General features: G+C 38.5%; 2 protein-coding genes across 2 annotated transcripts; one reads left to right on the top strand and one right to left on the bottom strand.

Moving 5' to 3' along the window:
- Positions 1 to 1,087: 1,087 nt before the first annotated feature.
- Positions 1,088 to 3,947, bottom strand: LOC145997417 (nucleoporin NDC1-like). The gene has a single exon (XM_083134442.1). The coding sequence runs from the start codon at positions 3,731 to 3,733 to the stop codon at positions 1,982 to 1,984; it is 1,752 nt and encodes a 583-aa protein (XP_082990568.1). The 5' UTR covers positions 3,734 to 3,947; the 3' UTR covers positions 1,088 to 1,981.
- Positions 3,948 to 10,182: 6,235 nt separating this feature from the next.
- On the top strand, positions 10,183 to 10,872 carry LOC145996819 (uncharacterized). Its single transcript, XM_083133352.1, has one exon. It carries the CDS (start codon positions 10,183 to 10,185, stop codon positions 10,870 to 10,872), a length of 690 nt encoding a protein of 229 aa, XP_082989478.1.
- Positions 10,873 to 17,426: the final 6,554 nt, after the last annotated feature.

Consider the following 17,426-nt stretch of genomic DNA (forward strand, 5'->3'; position numbering starts at 1 on the left):
TAAAAATGTCAAAAATTACCATCAACATCAAAGCTAACACACCTAAATAAACACTTTAATATTATTAACGGCATTATATCTAACACTCCTAATGATAATTTTGCTTCTATTTTGATTTCAAGTTTTCAATTCTTTGTGCTTGATTTACCTAATTTTATAATACATTTACATTTATTGTAAATTCATTGACTTTTCTCTAACATATTGTGTTTATGAAGTAGTAGGTAACGTTCCATTTGGTGTTGTTTTGGATTGTCATGTCAGGTGCTATATTCACTTGTGTGAAACCTTTAGACTAAGATAACAGACATACATTACTTCACTAATTAAAACTTTAGTATCCGCCAAACATCTGAAATTCCTTTATTTTCTTGTTTTTCACATTGGTACTTACGTATTCTGCATTGCTAAGGATTGTTAAAGGTGGGATTTTGTTTTTTTCACAACAATAATTTCAATTTTCCACATATCGAGTAATTATTGTTCGTTGGTTTTTCAGTTGCGTTACACACAATATGGCAGGCAAATCTTGACTAGCATTGTCTATGATCAGTGGTGTGCAGTGTTTCCAACCTTCTTCACAAAAAAATACCTACTTTCATGTTACAGATTTTGTATTTTTTTTCCAGGTTCGAAAACCCCACGAACCATGCACGGATAGCCCCACAAACCATTCATAAATAGCCCCCAAACCATGCAGGGAAAGCCTCACGAACCATTCATAAATAGCCCCACGAACCATGCATGGCAAGGTTAGGTTAGGCAAACATTTAAATTGTCATCTTGAAAATTGTCATGTTCTTGCAAAACAACAGCGTGGTTGGAAAAACTGACCGGGGGTTATCGTCGAACGCATGCAACATTTGGTTCACGTAGTAGGACATAGAGGCAACAGCTTTCGTGTATTGGAGACATTAATCTTCAAAAATACATGATTTACCAGAGAAATAAATTAAGCGATGGGAAATAAAAACTTCCAGGACCTTTTCAAAAGTGTACGGAAAGTCAGTTTGGTAAGTACTTTCTCCTGTAAAATTGAAGAAATACGTTTTGCAGATACTACCCTTAACCATAACACATCTCCGCGAGCTTAAAGCATGTTCATAAACAACATAATCTTCAAACCATGCAAAAATTTTCACTTTCTAGCAGTGGAACAGAGGTTCAAGGGTACCACAAATTGAGGAGGTAACCCACAACCTCACCACCAAAGGTGTGAGGTTCAAAAACAATTCTTCAAAATCATCCAATTATCATTCATCCTCATGGTCTAAGTTAGTCAAGAAGAGCAACACAAAGAAAAGTACAAAACTTAAAAGAAAAACAACACGTTTGATATCAGTGGTCTTATTAGTGAAAAAAAAAATTATGCACACTAAATTCCCTGCATGCTTATCATAAAATTAAATTACTACAATGCATTAACTCGGCGACAAAACATAAAAGTAGATATGTATTAATACAAGTTTCATACGCTTATAGAAAGAGTTACTGAAATGTACAAATTATGTTAACAGTCCCTCAAAAACACTTTTCACGCAATAACCACACCTTTTCTCATACAAAATGCTTATCTTTCATAATGTCAACACTATTATCCTTACTTCTTACTAGGTTTTCTCATATGTTCTCTATACTTCATCACAATAACGTTTCAAAATATGAGCTTTTTTTTACAAAAACCTGGTGAAGAAAATATTTTCAATTATGGTGTTTGTTTATTTTGATTGATATTAAAAAAAACACAAAATTCGTAATTAATCCTCAACACAATGGCACAATCTGGAGAGCACACAGGATGACATATTAACACTCATTCCTTTCTTTTAAGTACAAAAAATAGTACCAATAGATCACTGGTTTGTCATGTTACCTACCTATCACAAACAAATGTGCAATCTTAAATACTTATGAACATTGTGTCTTTGTTTCAGTACTACAATGTATGCTCCCTTAGATATTCACATGCAGACACATCACTTTATCCCTCCTTGAAATCCAGAAAGAACTGAAGTTGATCCAGAGCTTCTTTTGACAATGGGAGATCTTTCACATACTCGTCAAACACAACACAGATTTTGTATATACTTCTCTTGACAGTGGATCTCAGTGCTGCTTTCATGAGCAGATCATAATCAGTCTGTGATCTTCTGAATGAATTTCCCAGCTTCTGCTGCCTGTCCAGTGCTAGTTTCAACTGAAGAATGGTGGAAATTATTGCAGGCAAATCTTTTTGAAGCACGCCGAAGTGGTCTTCTGTGAATGACGCTGCTGCTAAGCTGCTCAAGCCGCGGCATGCCCAAATGACTGGCTGACTGTACGAGAAGAGTCTCCGGCTACGTGCAGTGGGAAGCTCGCTGAACAGGTACGAAAAGCCAGGTTTCCTTCGTAGCCAATACCAAAAGAGGAAACCCCTGTCTTTCAAAACGTCCACTAGGAGGGAAACCTTAAATCTCGGGAGAACCTGTTTCCGCTGCTGAGGATCATGCGCCACATTTTCACTGCCCCACTCCTGAACTAAATTTCTCATGCCGTGAAGAGCTCGTTTTGGGGGAAGAAGACCTATGGGTAATGTCTCTGTTTTAACAGCCAATTCGGGATGTCCATCGAGATTAGCCAAAACTTCAGTGTCATACGAACTGGTCAGTTCTATAGAAAACAAGTTCAGAAGTTCCAAACACTGTTGAACGATCCCATTCCAGTTATGTGGATGACCACCAGGATGACTCAGGGAAAACACCTCTTGACGTCTATTGGGGCTCTTTTCCGCTACCACCACAAAGTCCAAATACCCCAAATAATGCAAGATTGGAAACTCCATCATCGACAAGGCATCTTCCAATCTAACACAATCTACATCTTTCACAGGGTTGGATATTGGGAAAAGACAGTGTTCTGTTAGATAAACTTGAAAAATAAGTTCCATAGTGTAAAGAGTAAGCAATATTATGAAGCTAAATATCCACATGTAAAACAGTAACACTGGGTTTAATATACCACTTACTGAATCCATGGGACTATCCTCCATTTGCCAATGCATAACACTGCACAATGTGTCACGTGCTGAGCCACCATTCCAATAATATATACAAATGAAGCACAATGGTGGATATATCGCTTTGTGCATTGTTGATTTCAACTTTGATAAAATTCCTGACTTTATTTGTAAAAACTTGGATTGCTGTATAACTGGGAATTTAATACGGTTTTGATAATGGTGAAGAACATGTTCGTACAAAAAATAACAAAGACCTGTCCACATTCCAGACAGCAATAAAAAGAAGTTAGCCTCAACAATCTTTCGTTTTCCATCCTCGTTGGAAGTTGTCAAACTTCCATAAGGTCCTCCCAAAAGTGAAAGATAAACTCGAACAGTAAGTCCCCCTAAAAGGAGGTGTAAAATGTGCACAAAGATTTTACTTGGTAAGAATGTACTGCATAATACAGAAAATCGAGTACCATAGTATGGTTTAGGTCCAAGAAATTCATTACTTAGCATAACACCAAGTCCAAATATTCCCAGCACTAAGAACAAGAACCAACTCCAAGTGGAAAAGGATGCAGTCGTACCTATCGAGTACCTAATCCACGTAATAGGATGGATGGGGTTGAAGTTCAGAATAATTAGAAATGTACACATGTAGAGTGCTTCACAGAAGATGGTCCACAATATAGCTTCTAGCACTCTCCACATCAAAACTTCCCTGCAGAATATCTTCTTATATTCCATCATTGTTGTCAACGCTCGAAAAAAAAAATGATGTGCTCAAGTTACTTGCTAATCTTTATCTGCTGAGTGTAACTACAATGATTTCATTATTGTCCTTATATGAAAAACATGTTATCATTTCTGAAAAACTGTTCTCACCACATTGCACATTCAACTGAACAAATTATTTCACCATAAACGAACAATAAGTTCAAATTAACCTCGTTGCTTGTTCACGTTATAGCATGCCGAGTATAAAGCTAATCTGTACCAAACTTCTTACTTATTTATAATATGATATATGTGGTAGTTTGTTTCTCACAGCAAAAAATTACATTTGCACCTTTTCAAAAAGCCTTACAGAATGTCTATAACGCCAGTTTTTAAAATATTGAAGCAATTTTTGTTCTTGAAAACTAGTAGAATTCTGAATGAATTAGACTAATCAAACTCATCTTTAGCTTTAAGGATTGCACTCATCGCACGCAAATCACACACCTTCGTGTTCTGACGTATGCAGTGGCAGGAACGAGGGGGGGGACACTGTACCCTCTAAATCATTAAATCCAATGGACATTTCCACTACTTTTTTTAAATATCATTTTTAAAATCTACACCATCGACAAATAACCCCTGCAATTTGCCACGTTCATTTTTAGGTGAAAAAATCGAGTTTCTAATTTTGTACCCGAGCGTTGCGCGAAAAACACACCTGCGCCATGTTGTGACGTCTTCGTTCGGCTCCTGTCGTCTGCACTTCGCGTTGGCTGCATTCTCCCCCCCCCCTCTTCTACCAGGGGGTGCTCGTTCGGCGCCGTGGATGCATTACGTCATTGTCGAGAAGCTCGGCACGGAAAAGGCTGATTCCTTATGCAAATATTGAGATATTTGACAACGAATATCTTCTAAAATATAGTAGCAGGGGAAACGTTATAACTTTTACTGTTAACATTCATCCTTTCTAATCAATTTATCACAAATTTGAATCAAATGTGTAAAATGGTTTTCAAGAAATCGTGTTATGAAGGAACCCCTGTCTTGTTTTCTCCAGGTTTCCAATGTAAGGGAGTTTTAACTTAAGCGCGTTGGATTTATTTTTGCTGTATGTTTTGAAATAAGATTATTTTGTACTTGTCAACTGAAATCATGCCTAAATGATATGGAAAGCTGTGAAAACTATTATCAGAAAACTAACGGAAGAAATCTAAAATATCCAGAAGCGTGCGGTAAAGAGAGGCGGGGCAAGCGCCGCTTGCGTTGTTTTTTTAAAACACTTTTGATATCTTAAGTTCGTGTTTTTCAATGCTTTTATACACATTAGAATGGAATTTATTTACTATAAGATATTTAAATTTCAGAATTTTCATTTGTTCTTTTGGCTTGAAACATAAACCAGCTACACTCTTGACGACGCTGGGCGACGCGGCAGGATTGACCGCGTTAGAAGAAGAGGGCTGCTCGCCTTTCTCCCTGCTTTTCGAGTGACTTATGCAGTTCTTGCATGGTCACTGTCCGTCCCCGTCCACGAAGAAAAAAGGCGAGGGCATGCAACACCAAGACCGCATCTGTCTTTGGCAAGGGTGTTGGAAAGAATTCGTCCACAAGTGTTGCTAACTTCCAGAATTTTCTGTGCATCTGTAGCACCACTTAATGCGGTACCATTTTCATGTTTGAAGCTGTATAGTAATCAACAAATTACATTATTACGTTAGCCAGTGATCACCAGTCGTATATGATTTTATAAGAAGTGAAATCACAGCCGGTACTTGAACATATTCGTCGTGTGGTCAGTTACTCGGAAATATGGAGGGTATGTAACACTGCGAAAAGGAAGGTTAATTTAGAAGCGTGGGTGCTGCGAATGCTTTTTGTTTTTTACTGTGATGCTGTGCTGTGTTTTTCTGTTTTTGTGTCGTGTTTTTGTACCTGGTGTAAAAGTATGGTTCTACGTTGAAAATTTCTGCCATGGGTGACATACCAGACGAGCCATCGATTTGCAGTGGTGCAGGTAAGGACTTGATTAGGGACCTTCTTTCAAAACCATTCAGTTCGAGAACATATGGTGAAAAGTTGGAGCTTGTGAACCATGAGCGACCGTGTCCTGAACTGTGCATAACCAAACCAACTAAGAAAGATGGGAAAGTTTTCATTAGGCAGTTTAAAACATCTCAGTACAACAATATTATGTGGTTATGTGGCAGCAATGATCTTAATAAATTATTTTGTTGGCCATGTGTTTTGTTCAATACAAATTTAGGACCATGGAACTATACAGGCTACAGTGACTTGAGCAATTTTTATAATGCAGTGCAAAGACATGAACGTTCCCAAAATCACATCTGCGCTTGCATCCAACTCAAGACATTCGGAAAGTCCAGAATTGATATACAATTAGATCTGCAAAAGAAAGCTGCAGTTTTAAAACACAATGAAACTGTGAAGAAAAACAGAGAAATTTTGAAAAGATTTATAGACGTAACATGTTTCCTTGGTAAACAGGAACTTGCATTTAGAGGTCATGACGAAACACAAGGTTCAACCAATAGAGGAAATTACGTAGAATTAAGCAAATTGATAAGTAAATATGATCCTGTTCTTTGCAATCATTTGGAAACTGCAACAGTGTTTACTGGGCTCTCAAACAGAATTCAAAACGATCTTATTGAAAGCATCAGTTCTTCACTAATGAAAGAAATTAAAACAGAAATCTCAGCAAGCACATTTGTTTCCATACTGCGTCAGATGTCAGTAATAAGTCACAACTTTCAACAGTTTTACGATACGTAAGATCAGATGGTTTGGTTTGCGAGAGATTTATTTGCTTTGATGACGTCAGTAAAGACAGAACAGCAACAGCATTAAGCCAACACGTTTTCAAAGTAATTGAAGAATGGACATTTCCACTCAATTTTTTTTACAGCAGTTTTAAAAAATACACCCTGGAAAAATAACCCCTGCAAGTTCTCGCGTTTCTCTGCGTCCAGTTTAAGGCAGAAACGAGACTTCCAAAGTTGCGAGGCTAGCGTTCCGCTGAAAACACGCCGCCGCCATGTTACTACGTCACTCCTTAGGGAGAGCTCGTTTGTCGTCTGCTTCGAGCGTCCAGTTCCGGATGGGTAGCCCACGGTGAGCGAACACGTGCAGCAGTTTTACAAATCTGTCCCGATTTAAATAATGGAAGGAGGAGCGATAGGAGAAAGGAAAGCTATGCTTTGTAATGATCATTCTTCTATGAAATATCCGTGCTGCTCACGTGCAAGGTAAATGGAAGGGTTCAGTTGCGTGTGTGTTCTCAGCCCATACGAAAAATATTGCTTATAAAATTGGTTTGCTGATCAGACACTCAAAAATAATTTTTAAACTTATATTTATCGATATTTACCGTAATCTATGTAGTGCAAGATAGGAATTTTCACATTCTTCACTTTATTTATAAAGCCTATTTAACTTTCTTTTCCATAAAGCAATTTCAGTTTGTGTTCCATTTCTGTTGCGCAAATTATGATCAAATATTTTTGTGCAGATAAGAGAAAATACACTGAGAAGATTACATTAGTTGCACAGTACATATCTATACTTAGTTTATGTATAATTATTACAAGGAAATAATGTGTATAACCATGGGCGTATTTAAGGGGGATTCAACGGGTCCAACCCCTCTCTTTTTTTGGTTCACTAAAATTACCAGTTTCCTTGTTCTATCCGCTTGTTCATGAAAAATTCCTTCGGACTTATTTCATTCTCTTAAATTAGAGACGTATAGGACGGGATACGGATGGGAAGGAAATTTCGTAATTCCACACACCAGATGGGACTGCAGACCAATATCTGCAATTTCCTGATAGTTTCGGAATTTCTACGATAAGAAACTACATTGAGACTGTCAAATCAGTTATTCCCCCCCCCCTTCGAATCATATTAAAGAAATTTGGTTCTTAAAAACGTAGTGACACAAGTTGAACAGAAAAGTATCAATACTAATAAGTAGTGTGACTACATACACAAAACTTTGTCGGGTGCAGCACCCCTTCCCCCCCCCCCCGCCCGCTCCCCAACAAGCTTCCGGCCAGCAGTGTCCTGGATTTTCACTTACGAAATAAAGCAACCCTAATCATACCAAAAGTTGATCCATCCCTCTCCCCCGTGAACTATATATACGCCCATGTGTATAACAATATCCCATACTGAAATGGTACGATATAATTATTTTGAATTTTGTACTGCGAAAAAAGCCGCCTCATCTCGTTATCTCTAACGCATTAATTGGTTGGTTCACAACTTCACCACTAAGGATCCTATCGAGACGAGACATGGCAGCCTTGGTCTAGTTCTTGTTGAGAGTTGTAAATGTCTGTCTCGTGTTTATTTGTAAATGTCTCATTGACAGTCTCGTCTCAATTTATAAACATCCGTCTCGGTTTGGGAAGCAATTCTCGTTCTCGTCTCGTCTCAAGTCTAGAAAAAATATAGAATTAACAACGTATGCAAAGGCTTATCATTATAAATACAAAAAAACCTTATATATATATATATATATATATATATATATATATATATATATTGACTCTTCGTTTCGACGGTACAGCCTTCGAAAACTAAATATTATCCTGCTCATATATGCAAACCAAACTGCAGATTCAGAATTACCAGGAATGAACTGGCGTTGTAATTATTATACACAAAATTCATGCCTATCTGAGGAAGTCGCATGTTCCAGGTTTGACTCGACCTGGGCATGACTGTTTCCTTGTGAGTGACATTTCATTGAACTGGAAATTGTTACATGGGAGGATGTTTGCTCGAGACTTTGGGGACAGCTAGGGGGATGCTTCTATTGTTAATGTTAGTGTTGATCACCAGACGAGGCATGTTCCGTCTCGTCTCATAAAAGGAGATGGGACAAGTGAATGATTTCGAAATGAGATGGGACAGAAGAAAAAGTTCGTCTCTTATCGTGGCAGGTTGGGTGATACTTAGATTGTGCAGTTGGTAGTAGTGTGTGTGTGTGTTGGGGGGTGTACTCCTGCACTCCGACTTCGAATACTGCTTGTAGGTATTCATCTTCATTGTAGCGATTAGCCAAAAGTGGGAAGAAATGTGATGTTAGAGATGATACATAATAAATTAACCATGCGTTCTCATCGTTGCGGTTAAACAAAGTGAATGGAAAAGCGACGTAAAAGTAGGCTAAATACAAAAATTTGCAATATACATTAAGTGAAGAAAACCGTCATTTACTGCAGGAAATTTAAAAACTCACGTACCTTTTTATACCGTATCACCTCTTATATTGCAGAAATTGGCGTGTAAACCAGTGTGTTCTAAAAGTATTATCTTAAAATTTGTGAAGAAAATATTATGACGAAAATAATTGTAATTCCAGAAAAGGCATTCCTATAGCATTAAGTTCTTGTCAGTCAGAACTAACCTATGTATTCGCAATGAACAAGGCTGTTCACGTGTTCAGCCACTGACTGTTACAAGGTTTGTTTTGTCACCCTAATGGGATAACCCTCTACCGAGTGGCTGAATTATAGTAAATACTACTATACTGCTAGGGCATAATTCATCTCCAAGAAATGGAGCACAGATTTTTGCACTGGAAGTTGTAAGATACTTGTTTTACACAGTAACAAGTTCATTTTCTGTCGCTTCCGCGGCGCATGCTAAGTTGACGGGACGAGCAGAAGCCCCGCCTCCACGCATTTCTAAGTGATGACGTCAGAGGACCTCCTCTCTGTGGAGAGAACGTTTTCAAATCTGTGACGTAGGAGGTGAATTTCAGCGGTGTTTGAAGGCGTGTTTCTCGAGAACCGAAACAAATATCGCCGAGATATTTTGCACATCTCATGTTTGTGTCATTATCTGTAAAATGAATGGATTTAAAACGTTTTTCATGTCAAAGTGGAAATGTCCATTTAATTTGGGCAACAAGATCGTTTCGCAGGCTTATGATGGTGCAGCAGTAATGGCAAGTGAACTGAATGGTTTACAATCAAAAGTACGTGAAAAGTATCCAGAAGCTATGTTTGTTCACTGCTACGCGCATGTCTTAAATTTAGTGCTGGTGCAATCTGCAAACAGCGTTACAGAAAGTAGTATTTTTTTCAAAACGCTCTCTGGGTTAGCTGCCTTTTTCTCTTTCTACCAAACGCACCGAGCTACTAGACCGAATAGTTCAGAAAAGGTTGCCACGTGTTGCAACCACAAGGTGGAACTTCAATTCTAGACTTGTCCAAACTGTTAATAATTACAGGGAATCTCTAATTGAGTTGTTCGAAGAAATTACAGACAACCCCGCTGACTGGGACACCAACACTTACAACGAAGCTAGTGGGTTTTGTGGAAGACTAGGTAGCTTTCCATTTGTCTTTTGCTTGCAGTTATTTGATGAAATATTCCAATACATTGATGTTCTGTTCGATATTCTCCAAGCAAAATGTAATGACATATCATACTGCCAGAAAAAAGTAATGGAGTGTTTGAGGGTAATGGAAGACAAGAGGAACAGTTTCAACGCGTTCTGGAAGCGAATGGAAATTCATAAGAATCTGTCAAAATTTCGTCAAAGAGGTATTACATCCGATGAGCATGCCGTTCGGTACTACAGACGAGTATTCGTTGAAATTCTCGATACAATCACTATGCAAATAAGGACAAGATATGCAAACCTTGACAAACTTTCATTTCTCGAATTGCTAGATAGTAGTAAATTCCCACATAATTCTCAACATTTTCCTGACGGCACCTTACAATCTTTGCAAGATACATATGGCCGTCATTTTGATTGCCTCCGCCTGAAAAGTGAACTAACTGTAATGTATAAATCTGAAGATTTCCGTGATAAAAATGTTTGTGATTTGTATAAGTACCTGCACCACATGCAACTCAATGATTGTATGGCTGAACTACGTAAACTGTTTTTGCTGGTTATGACTATTCCTGTGACAACAGCATCTGTGGAAAGGTCATTTTCTGCCTTGAAGAGAATTAAAACTTACTGTCGCAGTAATCAAAGGCAAGAGCGTTTATCAAATTTGGCACTGCTTTCAATCGAAAGCACGTTATTAAGCGAGCTGTTCAATAGGGGCGAAGATTTTTATGGAGACGTGATAGATGAATTCACCAAGAAGAACAGACGGCAGGAATTCCAACTTAAGTAAGGTAATATTTTTTTCAATTTATAATTTGATTGTTTAATATTTTTTCTGTATTTTTCATTTAAATTCTACGATTCGATTTAGCGAATGATAATTACATAAACACTCTTTCGTCCTGTTAGTCATGATTCATAATTCTAGCTAAGTCAGAAACCGAAACCCGTCCGTTTATTTAAAATCGAAACTTTATGCTAATAGGATGTTTATTATTTTCAGGGTTAAAAAAGAACGTAATTTAATTTACAGTTGCCCTCAAATATCAGGTAAATCGTTATTTTCTTCATGGTTGGAATTTACATCGAGTTTATATCGAGAGGCTGTTTTTCTTTTTTAAAAACCGTGCGGTGAAGATTTTATTTTACGGTATATATGCACTTCACACACTCAAGCCCGATACGTCACCATTATGCACATTATTGTAAATGGGGGTGTGTATAAGCCTATATTGTATTTCAAATTGTTATAATTAACCGAAACGAAAAATTAACCCATCGCTTGCCTATGACGGAAGGTCACGGCACGCTCCTGAAAATATCACATACTTGATTGATATAAAAAATGCGGGATTGCCCATTTTTGTGAAAAAGGCATTGTGCGAGATCTAAAAGCAGAACTTTTTAATATTGTATGTAAATGTAAGGGAGTAATAAACGTGACTGTTTCCCGTAAAATAGCACTGCACTCTCCACGTTTCTCTTCTGTCTTTTCTTTGGCGCCGTCAATAGCTTCAGTACGTTGCTTTTATATATATATATATATATATGTCAAATATTTGTTTTAATTAGTATTCTGCTCGTTCCGCCACCTGAACGCAGCAGCTAGGGCTCAAAGGGCAGTGCAGTTATACCGAAAGAAGGCTCGGAAATGGCAGGCTTCAGAAGTTAACTCATCCAAATTAAATTAAACAGGTATGTGTCCTCTCTAAATTTAAACCATAGTTCACAAATAATTTTATTAAAAGTTTTAAAAGTATTTGTTTTATTTAATAGCGTATTAATTGGTGCATTCTGCTCCAGCATAGCTATAGGCAGTGACCACACTACAGGGGGGCGGGGCAGGAACGCCTCCTATTCTCGTTCGACAATTTCTCTCTCTCTCTTATTTGCCCCCAGTAAAACGACAAAAAAATGAATTAATGCTCTTTTAGCCAAAATATGCATTTTTGTCTCCTATGTAACGGAATAATATACATGATTGCCCCGGGAAAATATGATTTAGCCCTCCATCTCTTCTATTGCGCCGTCACTAGCAACAACATATTTTGATTTCTATTGTTCCCACATATTTATTTTAATTTTAGTATTGTGAATCATATTCCACCGTGTTACCTCACGTAGCCACCCACACACACACACGTACGATTTCAGTTGCAAGTTTTAGACTAAGCTTGTCAAATGTCCACTTATAGCTTTGTATTCTTGAGCCATTTAAAAAAAAATCATTTCGCCCCTTCTTCTGGACTATTTCATGGCAATGTTTTCCCACTGGAAGCCCCTTTGCAGATCGAGATCCGGGGCTATAGCCTTCCCAAGCCACCGTCCCCTCCAAATACTGTCCTGTCCTCATGAAAGAAAAATATATGTATTTATACGAAATATTAATTTGACTTGGCAGTTTCTTTTTCCGAACAGGAATAAGTTTTACATTTTAATAGCTTATAAATTTACACTTGCAATTTTGAGTAAAGGTTTTGCGTAACCCTAAAAGTACATTTAGAGACTGCAAGGTCAACTCTCGATATTTCAGATATATTAATAATTTTCATCACAACGTCTTGTAATAATTATTTGTTACTTCAATAACATCCTCGCAAATGTTTCTCGCATATTAAAACATAGATGCCATATGATTTTCATTTTCTGTTTATTTCCTTGTAATGCTGACCTCCGTGGCGAAGTGGTTAGCACAACGCTTTACGATGCCCCCAGGTTCGAATCCCCTTTCATCAATTTCGTCATATCATCACGCATCGTCATCTTTGCGATTAGCCATATGTGACAGATAAGCGAAGTAAAATAAATTATTTTTTAAACTCTTGAATTCTTCTTTAGCATGCCACGTTTTTGTTAAAATTATATTACGATTTGTAAAATGACGAAATTCTAAAGGAGAACACGCAACTTTCTTTGTAGCGCATCGGTCAGAAAGTTTCAGGAATATGGATTTTCAAAATACATTTTGTCACATGTACTTTGCCCCCTTTTAAAAGTAGCGCGTTTTCAATTATGTTACTAATCATTAAAAGGATGCCTCAATACCATCTTGGAGGATGACAATTAATATTTTCCCCCTCCTAAAAGTAATAATATACTTTCGCTCTCTGAATCTCCCATATAAATGCTAGGGGCCGTCTGCTTCTGCCGAGCTCACTGCCTCTCCGGTGACGTCACGTGTTCGTGCAAGATCGGCAATCTTCGGATGGCTTCACCTAATCTCTATGTACCTTGCTCTTCTACGTACTGGTCTGCCCTTGAGACTAAGAGTGGTGCCAACTCAGCAAAATTAAACTGAAACAAATATGACAAACTACTTTTACTGTGCCGGCTCATATCAGTTTATCAGTGGTTCATTTGATTTAATCCGGTCTTTGAAAATGCGTGCGGTATGCGGATCGTAAACTGTAGTATTACGCACGCGCGTTAACGTTTATAACGAAGAGGAACTACTGGCGAATTACTTCATTTTCTGAATGCGACATCGAGCAGTGGCCTGTTTTTTTTTTAAAAAAGCCGAGTGGGGTGGGGGTTCTTTTGTTTATCGTACAACAATCACTACGAGAAGGCAATCTGATAACACGCTTGCCTGTATTCCTTTTTAAAGCATGAAATAAATGTTCTTGCTCTTTACTCTTGGCTGCAAATTTTTGAAATGCAAAAATCAAATCATGCCGGGTTCAACGAAATCCACAATCTGCTCTGGAAAGCCCCTTAGAGGACAGGTCAGATAAATTGTTTACAATGTTGCAACATATTTGCGAAATCAGAAGGAGGTACATAAATTTAAGTATAATGTTGTCGAGTCCACAAGCGCTGCCACGAGAGTATCTAAATGTATGGTTTCTCAAGTTTTAAAAGAATTGGATTTGATTGATTTGTTGTTGTAAGTTCACTTTATGAACAGTAAGGCTAATCAGGACTGGACCTACAGTTTAAAGTGGGATCCGAACCACTATGTGCCTCCACCGGGAATCGAACCCGGGATCCCTTGATTACAAGGCGACGACGCTACCACTGCGCCATCAAGGAGTTCAAGTTTTAAAAGAAGGAAAAGAGTCGTTGGCGAAAGGTGAGCTGAAGTTCTGTACTCCGACAGGTAGAAAAAAGCCCAGGAAAAAGCGAATACAAATTTCATTGAAAATCCTCAGACCATTCCGCTCCCTCCAGGTTGCAACACTGCGAATCAACGTTGCTGCGAAGAATGGAATGCGGAAATGTGGTGTGAGCTGCGCAATACCTATTTGCAGGGTCTTGTTTTTAAACTTGTCAAGTTATAGGACGTGTCTGTGTTTGCTATGAGATAATGGATTGGAAAAGATACATAACTACCAGCCGCGGCTCGTGCATTATTTTCCTGGGGGTTCACCGAAGTCATATGACACATATTCAGTTTCCGCAAATACTTTCTTCGCGAAACAAAGGGATCGAGGGGGGGGGGGGGGGCTTAAAAGATTGGTACATAATTATTTCATAGAATCAGGTTTCATAGCAGAGTTTCATAATAATTATCATAAATTACTGTGACTGAAATGAAATTATATGTGGATAATAAATAGTTTTACGTTGACATTAATTTTCCAGGCGGGTGTGACCCCTTTTCCCTTCGGAAGTCCATGCCTGCAATTATAAAACGAATATTCACAATGGTTCTACAGTTATTAAAGGGAAATGGCAACCAATGGCATGTGCGTACCAGACACCTGAGACCCTATCATTGAAACGCTACAACTTTTCTTTTATTTTTTTCAAATTTGGAGTTGGTCGACCAGCACCGCTTTATCTCTAATTTTCTTTCAACAGACGAGAAGGTATGTGTCCGTTAATTCTATGCATTTTAGCGGTCATTTCTTACCTGCGCAGACGGCAACACCTACACTGCATCAAATGACGTAACATAGTCCATCCTTCGGAGCATCAATACCTTGCAACAACTATGAAAGCACTTCGAAAACTTACAAACTTGAAAGATTGACACCGGCAGGGTTTGTCACGTCTTCCTTTCTTGTCTAAGATCGCGGCATTCCTTTACTTTCACATATCCGAAGTGTTTCCATCTTTAAGGAAAAAGTCTGAATACATGCTCGAATTATTTTAGTAATGTATTTCTTTTATTTTAATTCATCGCGTCTATTTCCAGCTTTCATTCATTTCTACTCATCCCTCTATGCCCAATTTTACATTTATGCCAAGAAGTTCGGCACAAAAATTATTCAACAGAGAAGATTGAATATGTAACGAATGCGCTTCAAACTTGAACCTCACAGGGCAACACTGGAAGGGAGAAACCAGCTGGGGTCTCGCTTGCAGCGAGGACGGTGCCTTCTGGCTTCTGCTGTGGCTTCTGAGAGAGCACGAACTGCGCATGACCGTTGGTTGGAGATCGAGGTTCCTCAGTATCATCTTCCATGTATTTTGCTCATATAGCTTCCCCGAGCTTCTGCCTGCCGCCCGAACCTTCACTATGGCAGGAGCCCTCCTGTGGGGGTTCAGCTGAGGATCTGCACGAGGGCGGCCGACTCGCGGTTTCTCTTTCTCAGCAATATAATTTGCCGTGTTACGGACACAAATGCATGACTTCTTGTGTAGAAATTTTAGCGAAAAATTGTCAAAAGTTGAAGACATTGTTTATTGTCCATTCTCAAGGTAAATGCCGTATATTATAAGTGGGGGTTCACTGATCCTGTGCGCTATAGGGCCAACCGCGCCTGATAACTACTAGAACAGGAAATGGTCATTACCACTAAACAAGCACTAAGTCAGTGCTTTACCACAGTTTTCTCTGCTGAGTTAACATTACAAATAAGATTTTTTATTGCCTTGTGCCGAAACAAGTTTCCATCGTGTGAGTTACAAGAGCATAGCATCCCGAATTTTATAGCTGGTCAGTGTGTGGATATCACAGTGGAAAATAAAGATTTCACCATTATGCACAAATACTAGTACCAGATGCTCCAATATGGTATTTCTCAATGTACCCACGAATGGAAAAAAAAAACAGACGACTTGTTTGTGTGCGATTTACACGGCGAGGCCACGCGAATGAAAAGCTACAAGAACAATGAAATTAGTCTGTGAAAGCTAAGTAAAAGCATAGAATAGTTAGGGTATAGAAGATTACCCCACATTTAAACCTCGCTGCGCTTTGAAATTGCATTTCCATCGGTGACCAGTAGATGGCGCGGCCGTCTTCTTTTGCTGCTCGCAGTAAATAGGGGGGAGATTCATTGTCCCATTGGAGTGTCCTTCACCACAGAAAGGACAGGGGTGAGTTGTGAAACAGGTTTTCTGAAAACGATAGGGGAATATATGTCTTTTTCTGATTTCATGCAGTTCGTGAATTTACGGAATGAGGACTTTGCCAGGCAGCTACATACCCTACCAGGGCGCGAAATCATTGAAGATTGATTTTTTTTTTGGGGGGGGGGGCAAGAAGATTGTGGTCTACACAGACATACACAAACTATACATATATATTATGTATGTGCATGAAACTTTTCGAATTTTCTACCAAGAAACTGAGAAGAAAGAGCCTATATGATTAATATTTATAATGTTATTAAATATAAAAGTAAATTACTAAACATGTAAAAATACATTAGTATTTAATACATATAAGGGAATTTATTTGATATTTTTTATGTATCAGATATTTATAACTGCCTTCTCGATTGCGCCGTGAATACGTTTTCGCCTTGCAATCAAGGAGTCCCGGGTTCGATACCTGGTGGAGGCACATAGTGGTTCGGATCCCACTTTAAACTATCGTTTGATTGACTTGTTATTGATTTTTAGTTTTGGTTATTATGTATAGGTTTTCTACCTACCTGTGGGTGATCGCGGCGATAGGGTTGAAATAAAACATTATCTCTTATGCCTTTAGAATCGGTTTGGATGGAAGGGGGAAGAGTAGTTGTATTGACTGTAGTATAAACCCACGAAAGTATGAACCCCCCTCAAGCAGATTTGCTTACACTTAAAACTAGCTCAACATGCCCATATGAGTTTTTTGCTCAAGTGTGGAACCCTGTCTAATCCAAGATTTTTGTAAAAATGCCCTCATGGACTCCATCAGAAAGTATGACCCCCCTCAGATTGATGTGCCTATACTTACAAAAGGCACTTCTGTGAGATTGTTGTCCATAATCCTGTTAAAAATATGCCCCTCTTGATATTTTTTTTGCCCACACTTAAAACTAGGCCACGACACCCACACCCACCCACCCACACACACATACACCCACACACATACATACACCCACACACACACATACACACACACACACACACACACACACACATATTGACCTTGACCTTGACCTTGACCCCGACCTTGACCTTGAC

Source organism: Lepisma saccharinum, chromosome 13, assembly GCF_977018435.1.
Source record: "Lepisma saccharinum chromosome 13, izLepSacc3.1, whole genome shotgun sequence".
Lineage (NCBI taxonomy): Eukaryota > Metazoa > Arthropoda > Insecta > Zygentoma > Lepismatidae > Lepisma > Lepisma saccharinum.

Coding starts and splice junctions, on each gene's coding strand:
- LOC145997417 (XM_083134442.1), bottom strand. CDS start 3,733: ATGATGGAATATAAGAAGATATTCTGCAGGGAAGTTTTGATGTGGAGA.
- LOC145996819 (XM_083133352.1), top strand. CDS start 10,183: ATGGAGTGTTTGAGGGTAATGGAAGACAAGAGGAACAGTTTCAACGCG.